Below are 12,544 nucleotides of genomic sequence, written 5' to 3' on the forward strand. Positions count from 1 at the left end.
AAATAAAATTAAATATGTCTTAAAGCCTTCTTAAAATGTTTATATAAAGGCAGATGTTACTGTGACATCATTTATGTGGGATATAAGCCATATGGAAGCAGCCTACCTAAAAAAAATTACACGCAAAGGAATTTGTATGGCTGTTTGCATAATGGACACCATCTTGGGCCCTGACAGTTTCTCCTGTCCTTCCACTGACCCTCCTCAGTACCGTGCTGTACAGTGAATCACTTCTCTGTCATCAAGGGCTTTGTAGTTAACAATCATGAGGACCAGGTAGCCTCTATGCTTGTTACTTCCCAATGATGAAAATCTTCCCTGACATATTCCCAGCACCCAAGGCCAGTTACCCATTGATAAATCCTGTTTCTACCCACTTCCCCCATACCCTCGGTTAACTACAAAATGGTCCCAGCGGCCCCTCGGCAGTGTGGAGTACAGCTGTGAGTGCTTCCGGATCACTGTCTACCCGATCCCACCCTGTGAGTAGGTTATCCTGTAATAAACTGATCTATTGATTATGTGGAGCCACCTGCCTCATTTTTCCATCTTATGATGCCTCCTCAGTTCAGTGGGTACTTTTTGGTTCCTCCATCCTCCAACAGAATTCAAACAGAGAAGACTACATTTGAAAGTAGAAATTTAGAACCATGACTAGATTCAGTTAATCCATTCATTTTACTAATGTTGTCTAAAGTTCTTTATAAATAAATCATAACCACTGAATAGAGGGTGGTTCAAATCATCATTCACTCAATCAATCAGTCCATCAGACATGATCCCTGCCTGCATGGCATTTATAATCAAGTGAGAGAGAAAATCAAAACGAAAGCAAAGTAATACGTAACTATCCATTTGATGAGTTCAATGAAGGGTATATACTGGAAGGCAAATGGGGGGTGAAGGAGCCTACTTTACTCAGACGACCTATCCGAGGACATGACATTTAAGCTCAGGACTGAAGAGAAGTCTAGCAGAGAGACAGTGACTGCAAAATCCCAAAGGCACGAAGAAGCCTGGCATGTCTGAGGAACTCTAGGAAAACCTGGGTTAGAGTCAGTGAGGGGAGGAGAGGATGCTAGCTCAAGTTGGCCAGTTATTGATAGGACTGGTAAAATGATAAATTCTGATCTAAATGCAAAAGAAAAGCTTTTGAAGGATTTTAAGCAGGGGAGTTAATAGATCGGAGTTCCTATTTTAAGGCAAGAGGAGAAAACAGAAAGATTAATTAAGTGGCTGCTACAATAAGCCAGACAAGATATGCTGGCTGTTTGGACCATGGTGGTGGCAGTAGAGGAGGGAAACAGACATCTGAGATGTATTTAGGAGGTAGAATGGAAAGGATTTGGTGGTAGGTTGGAAATTAGGTGTGAGGCAGTGGGAGGAATCAAGACACTAAGTGTCTATCTTGAGGAAGTGGACAGGAGGGGACTCTGCCAGGCCCTACTTGAGGTCAGAGATGACTCACCAGAGGCCGAAGCAGCACTTCTTGCCCTGGGCTGGATGAGTGGATGCACTACTTTAATTCCACCAGGTGGTACAAATGATAGATTGAGGTTAATTTTAACCATATCCTTGCCAGTGTGCTTGTTAGCTATCCAAATTGCCTTCTTTTTCCATGATGAATAGAAGATACGATCACCAAAAAGGGACATTGCAAACAAATTGTGCCTAAAAACGACAGGGGAAAAAAAACAAAGAATGGCAGAGCATGTCTTCCTGGGCTTATTAAAGTTTCACTTCATATCAATTTATTGTCTGAATTTTAATCACCTGCCTTTTTTTTCTTTTTGTTTTTCTTTTTTTTTTTCAATGGAGGTCCTGGGGAGTGAACTCAGGCCCTCGTGCATGCTAAGCAAGCAGTCCACTACTGAGCTATTAACCTTCCCCTTAATCACCTACCTTTTCAACTGATTCTTATTTGGGGTTAGAAACAGATATTAAGTTTAAATTTTTATTTATATAGCCACAATCTGAATTAATAGGAATTAATTTTCTAGCTCCAGATCCATTGCCTCATTCTTTTGCTACTCAGCGCATACTTGTGATGAAAATAAAACAGGGAAGAAAATAAGAACAGGATAAGAGTGGACTTCTGGTTTTGTCAATTTAATATGCCTAATTTCTGCCTCTTGCCAGTCTACAGTCAGTTGCTGGCAAGATAGCAAATCAAATGAAAGACAGACACTTCACAAAACATATGATATAATAATTCCAAAAAGAATAACTATAACCAGCATGTGAAAATTTTATTATATGCCAAATATTCTGTTAATTATTTTTATTGGCATTTCCTTACTAAATCTTCACAATAACCCCAAGAAGTAGGTACTATTATTATCCCCATTGTATGGCTGTTGGCTTAACTGAAGCCATCTTGGGCCCGTTCAGTTCCTGCTGTCTTTCTGCTGAGCCTACCTGGGACTATACTGTGTGGTAAGTCACTTCTCAATCGTCAAAGGCTTTGTAGTAAATAGATATTATTTAACAGTCATTAGGATATGGTGACCTCTGTGCTTCAGTAGTCCCCAAACAATAATGTAAACCTTCGCTGAAGTATTTCCAGCACCCATAAGGCTAGTTACCCATTCACAAAATCTAGACTGAGGAATGCACTTACCCCCATACCCTCGGTTAACGGTAAAATTGTCCCACTGACCCCTCGGCTATGCCGAGTGCAGCTGCGAGTTCTTCCAGAACCTTGCCTGATCTCACCCTATAAGTTACCCTGTAATAAACTGATCCATTGATTATGTGGAGCCGCCTACCTTGTTTTTCCATCTCAAGATACCTCTCAGTTCGGCGGGCACTTTTCGTTCCCCCAACCTTCCAACATCCACATTAAAGGAAACTGAGGATGAGGGAAGTCAGGTACCCTGCCCAAGTCACTCATCTAATAAACAATAAATATGGGACTTCAACGCAAGTCCTTTGGACTCCAGAATCTGTGCTAAACCACTACACCAGTTTAGACGACAAAAGTAAAATTAATTTATCCCACTAACTTCAAATAGCAATTGTTTTATTTTATACCAAAAGCAAAACTTACTGTGTGAGATCTTTGCTAAAATGTACAGAACCCCCATCATAATCACAGGACCAAATACGAGAATCACTTCCTTCTCTATTGTTCTGAATCCAAAAGAGCCGTTTATCAAGCACATCCAATGACACAGCTGCAATTTTCTCTGACGTCTCTAACAGAAGCTTCACTTCCACACCACTAAGGTCTGCTCTGTGAAGGCTGCCAGCCACCTCTGAGGACCAAAACATAAACCTGAGGGCAAACAGATACACAGACACATAACTGAATGTGAGGTCAATTAAATGGCTGACTCTCCGTGTTTCACCAAGTCCCTGGATGTCTGTACAGGACGAGTTTGACTATTTTGAATGAAAATTCAATTCAACAAACATTTATTGCCCTGCTACGGCAATTTCACGTGATTTCAAGTTAGAAGGAGAATTATGCTTTTATAGCAGGAAACCATGATAGTCAAGAGTGCTATTGTTAGGGGGCGCATGCCTGAGTTCAAATCCAGGCAACCACCCTATTGAAAATGGTGTTGTGTACCACAAATAAGGGCCTTGGTCTCAATGAGGAGGTCCTCTTGACTTCAAAATGTTACGATTCCATGAATTTTCATCAGGTTTTGAAATATATGTCGATGTCCAAAACCAGCAGAATTTACCTTTCTACTGGATCAACTGCTACATTTGCAGGATATTTTAAGGCGCTTAAGAGAACACGGGAATTGTTTCCTTTCATATCTGTTACTGTAATGATTCCTTCCTGTTGATTTGACCAAATAAGTTCTTCATTGATCCAATTTATTGCCAGTCCTGAAACATTTTTCTCTATATGGCATACTTTCTGTAAAATCAAATTTTAAAATTATTATTAATATTATCCTATTCACAACAAAATTGTTTTTATTGTTATGTCTCAAGTTCTATTCTTTTAAGTACTTGTCATTTTTGTGCATTCCCAAAATTATTTGTATTTATATCACAGCTTTGAAATGAAAATTTATTCTATACTTATTGAAATTAAGCAATCAGCCATAATATATTAGTAGTTTCAATAATAGTAACAGTGGAATGTTAATGGTACCTTAAAGGCAGTTTTTTCAATTCCATTTACTAAAGGAATTTTCAAGATTCTTATGTGAACCCAGTTCCAAGCTTTGCCAAATTCTGGCAAGACTCCCTTCGAGTTTGTGCATTGGGGCCTGAAGCAGATTGATTTCTCCATAGGGACCCCACTTTTCTCTGGCTCTGCCCCCTCCAGCCCCACTCCCACTTTCTACAAGTCCTCAGTGCCCTCAGGCTATGACCCTGTGGTTCCAATAGCAGGACTGTTTTTTATGCCTCCTGAGCAGTGTTTACAATTGAACCAAACCTTAGTTATCTCCTAACTCCGGAGTGTACAGATACACCGGTCCTCTCGGTGGGCGGGGGGTGTGAGATGAGGCGAAGCCCCGATCTGCATCGTGGCAGATTTCCGTGATGGAAGTACTCCCACAATCACGGGTTTTCAGCGACCAGCCTGACATCATCGAATGTGGAGCTGGGCACAGCTCGAACAGTCTCAGGACTCTGTGCTATCCTGCACCGCACAGGATGTGATCTAACCAGTCCATTTAACCCTTCGCTAATGTATCAGTTCACCCAGGTAAACTGCCTTTTAAGGGTTGTCCTTCATAGCGATGTTGTAACCCAAAGGAGGGACTAACACCAGTGGATTTTAGACTTCAGGCCAATTCTTCCCTAATGACTTGCCATAAATTCACAGCTATTTAATGGTTTTTTTCCTATTCCCTGACAGGACACCCTCCAGATTCTTCAACTCAAGATTTCAAAACTGTTCTACAGATGGCTGGAGAGGAATGAGTAGCCATCTTTGTTAAAAGTGAAATTAGCCAAGTATTAGCGATTTGATCAAACAGATTAGCGCCTAATTGAAGGCTTTAAGAATAAGTGGAGGGAGAAGGCTTTGTTTAAAAAAAAACAAAATAAGACAAAAAACGAACAGTGGGCACTTTGTGTTGAGAATAAATGCTTAAGGTTTCTCTCATCACCTGCTCTCTGTAATCCATCTCCCTGGAATAGAACATTTTTGCTGGGACTCATTTAAGGGTTCTACTGATTAGAAAGAGAGATTAGAGATCTTTTGAAAGTGCTTGAAGCAAAGTATTTTATACCTATCATCTGCTTTACTAGTCCTTTCCAGAGTGCAAATACCTTGAGAAGAAAAAGAAAAGTTTTTTTTTTCTTCCTAAATATCAGGTACGAAAACCCATGAGAGATTTGAAACAGATAAAACAGGGTTTCTCAATCTCTGCATGATTGACCTTTTGGGCCAGATAATTCCTTGTTGTGAGGGACTGTCTTACAATTTGTAGGATGTTTAACAGCATCCCTGGCCTCTGCCCACTAGACGCCAGTAGCACATCCTCTGTTCTCCCCAGTCTAGTTGTGACAACCAAAAATGTTCCTGGACATTGCCAAGTGCTCCCTGAGGGACAAAACTGCTCCCAGCTGAGAACCACAGGAGTAGAAAATAATCATGTAAATAATCTGTTTTAACCATAACGTGGTGATCTCACTTATTTATTAATAAACTTGCATATTTTCAAAATTACATTGACATCCTGACTTTCTCCTTTTGGAGGCTTCTGAATATCAATGCCATATTCAAGGGCTGGTTCAGTAACATGACACCACAGGTGCAAATTAAATAAATACTTCTATGTGCCAGACACACATTGGAATTGTAATTTTCATTTACTGTATGTCATGAATTTGCTATATCATATTTGACAGCCTGTTCAAAACTCCCTCAAATACCATGGGAAATGGTACTTTACCTCTTGCCTTGTCCCATTCAGCAAAACTCTTTGCAAAAGTTGCCTTTCTAGATCGACCCAATAGATTCTTTCTTCATTGTAATGAAAATCCATGATCACTGATATGCCAGCATCTGCCACTAATTGCTTATGATTTGTTCCTTCCAAGTCAATCCGAAAGACACTGCTTCCATGGGAGAAAATTAAAAAGGGCGCAGGACCTGCGTGGGAAGAAAGAAACCAAACTGTGTATTTTCAGTGATGTTTTATCTGATTTAGACAAAACACTTCCCTATGACAAACAGCACAAGCAGAATTAATTTTTAAGTCTTGCTTTTACATTTTAAATAAATAACATTGTGTAGAGAATAAAGAGTTCCTGTAGAGGTTCACAATTAATTTTGTAAATCATTTTCTCCACAAATTGATTGTAGGAGATGAACAATGCCAGATTATGAAAAAATAACTATTTGAAGAGAAAGACACTTTCTAGCTTACCTATTAAGTGTTATTTCATGTTCAAAAAGAAAACAAACTTATGGTTACCGAGGGAAAACGGGACAGGGAGGAATAAATTGGGAGACTGAGATTTGCAGATACTAACTACTATATATAGAATAGATAAACAGGAAGGTTCTACTGTATAGCATAGAGAACTATATTCAATACCTTGTAATGGTGTATAATGAAAAAGAATATGAAAGGGATGTATATACGTATATATAAATAAATCACTGTGCTGTACACCAGAAATTAACACAACATTGTAAACCGACTATAATTTAATTAAAAAAAAAAAAGAAACCACATACTGTATCCTATTGCAGAGAGAGACTGTATGAATGTAAAATTTAACTATGTGAATCAGAAGTAAAATTACAGATATTATCATTTTGGAAATGGATTTCCACCTCCCCTAGTCTTACCTTATGAACAGAGCCTCCAGCATAGTGACAGAAGATGGTGAAAACTAGAGGTCTTAAGTAGAAGCACGAAAAATCGAAATGCTGTCCATGAAAGCGCTGAAATATTTTGTCCCTGTTTGCATTGCCACGTAAAATATAAGACTCCCAATTAAATCTGAATTGCACATGTATTGCATGGGACATCCTTACACTAAAATATTGTTCACTGTTTACCTGAAATTCAAAATTCAAGTAGTCAAATGCCCTGTAGTTTTATTTGCCAAATCTGAGTGGTGGACCTCACTGAATTTCTTGATTCCTGCAGGGCCTTGCCCTGTATCCTAACCCTATACCTGGGGTCCTGTCCTGTTCCAGGTGATGGCCACCTACCCACTCTGACTCCCAAGTACTCAACACCTGCTTGGGAACCTGATATCTCTCTTTGGAAACCTCAGCACAGGCCAGCTCCACACAGAGCTTGCCTTTGATGTTCTAAGACGATCGATATCAGTGGACAGTTTCATCCCTGCAGCCAGGTTAGTTTCCTTGGTCTTTACTGACTGAGGGTGAGGAGGCCTCTGCCACTCTGCCTTTCGATAACTGTTCCAGTTAACCACTGGGATGAGTGGGAGATCGGAGAAGTCCTACATATTCTCACTGCCCTGTTGGCCTTACTCCATTCTGTTTTAACATTAAACTTTAATACTTTAATGTGACATACTGAATGTGTTTACTCTTCTAAGGATTTAAAAAGATGATGGACTAATATCCTCTTACTCAGGGATTATGTTCTAGAGTCAGAAAACATTAGCTCCACTTCAGAGGATCTACTGGAATAGAGATGGAAGAGGAAGGGGGAAGTGTAAGATCGTGAGAGTATGAAATGGGCACCAGCATAAATGTCGAAGAGAATTAGCTCAAATCACTCTTCCGGTGTCTTTTCCACAACCCGAGACCCCCTGCACAGACATGTAGGACAGCCCATTCTCCATTGCCATTCTAACTGTAGAATCAGGGGTGTCACAGAAGAAATGGAAGAGGCATTAAACAGAGAGCCAGGAGGCCTGGTTTCCGGTCTTGGCTCCACTAGTTTCTTGGACATCTCACAGGACCTCCCCAGCCCATATCAGAGCACTATTGGGGAAAGAAAATGAAATTAGAGGCATGGAAGTACTTTATTTGTGAGGCACAACACAAATGTAATTTACCACCGCTTATTCCCACAACCAAGGTCTCACTGTGTGGGGTTGTGCCAACGTTCAGATTTGAACGCATGGACTAGAATGTTGCTGTAACTCATTTCTCCTATAGCAGTGTACCAGGGAGAAAAGGAAGGCAGAGGAACAGACACCCTAAACAGGTAGCTACTAACCTGTGGGCTACAGATTGCTGCTGGCCTGTGGATTTATTGCCAGGAGACCTTTCTTTGAAATGGGTGTCATACATTCTATATAAATTGAATATATGTGCTCAACACATATTTAATTTTCTAATGCACTGATACATTGATGAAACCAATAAAATATTTGAGTCATTCCAAGTCATTACTAAATGGGAAGTTTCCAGGTTAAAAAAGGGAAAAGGAAAGGCACTTTAAACATTTTAGACAGTACACAGCACATTGCTTTGTACATGATGAGTACCCCAAATATTTTACTAAATTAATAAATGAAGGAAGAAATTACTTTGTTTTGTTTATTCACCTGGGCTCTTTACCAATAAGAACAAAGCCACAGACACTAGCAGATCTATCAAATTCTAAAATCAGAATCTATCCTATGGTAGTTGTTTTACTAAAAAAAAACCAACAATAATAATAACAGCAAACTTTCACATCCTGATCTCTTTTATCCTTAATATAATACCATGGGCTAGATAGGCCAGATATTATAGTCAATGAATCAAAGAGAAGAGAAATTTGAAAAATACTTAGATCCATAAAACACAAACCATAGCATTAACTTCAATAGATTTTCAAAAAACCCAAATATTTATAGAAATATTAAGTATGAATCACTGATACATTTTATCTTCAGATTTTCTCACTCACTCACGTTGTAGCACCCGGAGTTTCATCGTAGCCTCTTAAAACTGGAATACCCTAGTCATTACCCAGTTCAGTTTTTCCCAGAATCGTTGGTTCAAAAGAATCACACAGGGTGCTGTGTGTTTGTGCATCTTTTACAGATCCCTTCCCTGGAGATTCCAATTCAGTAAGGCTGGACTGAGTACTACGAATCTGTTTTTTGACTAGACAATCCAGGTGATTCTTATATCTTGGTGGATTTGGAAATAATAGCTCTAGTTCAGATGAGGAAATTCAGTGATGCTTCCCAAAGTCCCACCGAGAGTTGGTGGTAGAGTTGGAATTCGAACCCAGATACTCTCCTCCCAGTTCACTACTCTTTTCTCCCTTGGTCTGGGTTGTTATGTGTCAAGACCTTACAATCTTCATTTTACTTTTATAACTGATTTTAACTCCACTTCCATCAAAACATTGTTCCTACAATGTCAGCATCACTTTGTGTAAACCAGGGCTGGGCTAAGTATATGTGAAAATGAACAATAATATGATATAAAAGAAAATGAAAGACAGAATTAAGCCTGGTGAAAGTCATTAGTCTGTACTACTGCTAGAAATGGTAAGTACGTTAGTGTTTTTTCAGACCTGTCAAAGACTACACACACCAGTGTGTGGTACAATCAGTGGCTTTGAATGTCAGCAGGGTGTGCATGTTTGAACAGCTAAACCTTCCTATGTCAAAACTTACAGCATTTGTTTTGGGTGCAGTTCGGTGAGAGGGACGTGCCCAGAAAATCAAACCACTTCTAAGGAGTATGGACCCAAAGACAGCAAACAAGACAAGCAAATCAACTGGAACCTCTGACTTCTCAGCCTGGGGATTCGCAGGGGATCTTGAGGAATTAGAAAGGAGCCCAGAATGTTTGGAGCACATTGAAGGTTCCTATTAGTGACTGCAAAGAACCCAGGCCTCTGTGGCACAGAGAGCAAGTATGAAAAGCAGGCTTTGACTGAAGCGGCGGGTGGGGTGGCAGAAACAGAATATTTCACAACCAGCATCTCCTCATCTGCTCTGAGTCTGGGAGAGTGACCCCACACAGGTAAGTGAGAAGAAAAATTGTCTTCTTCAGGTCTTGGGGGCAAAAGCTCTTGGGATCTAGTTACCACATAAACGATACTGGCAACCAGATTAACAAGACATCTTAGTCTTCTCTCAGGCCGACACTACCACCTGCCCTCACCACCACGGGTTCCCTGCTCTGAATCTGGAGACAGACTGAAGAAGGCTCGCAGGGCAAAGAGAGAGGAAACAGAGCTCTGGACCCTCAGAATTCAGGATGCCATGAGAAAGGAATATAGACTTAAACTGATGGGCCCAGTACAGGAAAGCCTGACACCTCTGCACCTGTTCCTACCGCAGGCTCCTGATAGGGGCCACTTATTCCCCTCCCAAGGGGGCTGACTTGAATGGTATCTGGATTTTATTACGTGCAGAAAGTTTTATTTTGCTCTAAAAGACTATCCTCATCTCCTTTTTTCAATGACAGGACTTAAAAAGCCAACACATTTACTTTCTGGGCAATTCCAGCTTTCTTCTCAGCTGACTCACTAGTGCAAAATTCAGGGTAGGTGAGAGAGAAGCCAGGTGATTCAGAAATAATACATCCAGAAAGATGAGCCAGGAGATGGGAACTTAAATTGTTACTGAACCAAACTTGGGTCCACTCACCCACTTGCAGTAAAGCCAATCTACTAACACTGGGTTGTGGTGAAGGAAAGAGCAGCACTTATCATAGGGCTCCGCACAAGGACTCTGGGACAGCTAGTGCTCAAAAGCCCGAACTCCCAGATGGGTTTCAGCAAAGCATTTTTTAAAGGAAGTTGAGGGAAGGATGTCCCCGGGTCTGTGATCAGCTCATGCACAATTCTCTGGTTGATGGTGAGGTAACAGGGCAGTGTCACAGGGGTTAACACGATCAATTCTTAGGTGCCAGTAGGTCTGGGGGCTTCGTGCTCATGGTCACCAAGTAGTTAACTTCTTCCATTTGGTGGGAGTTTTAGGAACTGTGAAACAACTCAGGAAATGTGCATCAGATACTGCTATCTACCTCCTACAGAGAGGAGCTAAAGCAGAGGATATGGGGGAGGGGTCTCTTCCCCCCACCCCCCTACCCTCAACCCTAGGAGGTCCCATGGGGTCCTGCTTGGTTACAAAATCTTAATCTGTAGGGAAAGCTCTGAGGCTCAGTGTTGCTTCCTGAAAAATGTGAATGAGAGTTGCCACCCTAGTCCCTGAGTGGTGGTAGACATGTGTCATCCAGAGCGGAAAATAGCCCCTTCCTGACCCTCAACCACATTCTCCTTATCAAGCTAAAGAGGATCTATTACCAGGTCCTCAGGACAGTAATTGAGGCTAGCAAGTTCTACAAAATTAAACTTGTTCTTTTCATCAGAAAGGCTCAAAATCTTTGACATGCTATTATGCATTTTGATTCTCCAAGAAGGTAGGTGGTGAATATCTTCAGAATAGTAACAGTCAACATCTTGAGTGTTTTCTGGAATAGCACATTAAATGCATTATTTCATTCAACTGGGCAACATTAGGAGGTAGGTGCTCTGGCATCTTCATTTTACAGAAGAAGAAACTGAAGTTTAGAGCTATTAACTTGCCACAAGTCACATGCCCTATAATTAACCAGGTGGGGATTTCAAGCCATGTCTTTTTGATCACAGATATTAGCTTTTAAACATCGTGCTTACTCTGAAATGAATTTACCAGGAACTCTTATTGTTTAGCGTCTTGTAGTTCAGCTCTGAGAAGGAACCAACTTCAGGAAACATTGTTTTAGGCATCTAACCAAAAGGCTGGATTCTCTGCATCTGTCCATGTTCCAGGAACTAATTAGGAAGTGGGTCTCTTTCAGTGGATTCCTATAATTCCATCACCTGGATAATTTATATGTAATTCTATAATACATTGCATCCTATATAATGTACTCCTGCATTCCTTGACTCATGGCCCCTTTCTCCATCTTCGAGGCCAACAGTGTATCATCTTCAAAAGTCTCGCTGCTTCCATAGGCTTCTTCCTCCTTAGAAATTCTGGCCTCCCTCTCATAAGGATGCTTGTGATTACATTTAGGATCCACCTGGATAATTCAGACTAATCACCTCACCTCAAGATCACATTTGTGAATTCCCTTTTGCCATGTAAGTCAATGTTCACAAGTTCCAGGAATTAAGATTTAGGTATATTGGGGGGCCATATTCAGCCTAAAACAGTTAATAATGTTGAACATCTTTTCATGGACTTATTTATCATCCTTATATCCTTTCATGGACTTATTTATCAACCTTATATCTGTTAAAGTCTTTTGCTCATTTTTAGAGTAGGTTATTTATTTTCTTATTGTTGCATTTGAAAGGTTTTGAAAAAAATATATGTTCAATACAAGTCCTTTGTCAGATATGTGTTTGCATAAACAGATCTTATTCATTTTGGGGGGCTGGGAGGTAATTAGGTTTATTATTTATTTTTAGAGGAGGTACCTGGAATTGAACCCAGGACATCGTGCATGCCAGGCATGTACTCTACCACTTGAGCTATCCCCTCCCCCCAGATCTTATTCATCTCAACCCCGATTTTCTGTGAAATGTTTCTTTCTCCCTGCTTCTCTAAACTTCAAATACCAAATCAATACTATGTCATTATAAGCTCTGCTACAGAAATAAAACAGTAACTTAAAACAAACAACTTCCCCCAAGTG

The 12,544-nt window shown here is 40.4% G+C and overlaps 1 protein-coding gene across 2 annotated transcripts in view; it reads right to left on the bottom strand.

Moving 5' to 3' along the window:
- Window positions 1–12,544, bottom strand: part of EGF (epidermal growth factor) — a 79,020-nt gene that overhangs the window by 56,431 nt on the left and 10,045 nt on the right. For both annotated transcript variants that reach the window (XM_072938628.1, XM_072938632.1), the window contains exons 2-5: window positions 5,871–6,070; window positions 3,693–3,874; window positions 3,050–3,277; window positions 1,469–1,671 (exon numbers count right to left, since the gene is read on the bottom strand). In XM_072938628.1, the coding sequence (XP_072794729.1) occupies window positions 1,469–1,671; window positions 3,050–3,277; window positions 3,693–3,874; window positions 5,871–6,070 (813 nt within the window). The remainder of the gene's footprint in view (window positions 1–1,468; window positions 1,672–3,049; window positions 3,278–3,692; window positions 3,875–5,870; window positions 6,071–12,544) is intronic.

The sequence above is a fragment of the Vicugna pacos genome, chromosome 2, assembly GCF_048564905.1.
Source record: "Vicugna pacos chromosome 2, VicPac4, whole genome shotgun sequence".
NCBI lineage: Eukaryota > Metazoa > Chordata > Mammalia > Artiodactyla > Camelidae > Vicugna > Vicugna pacos.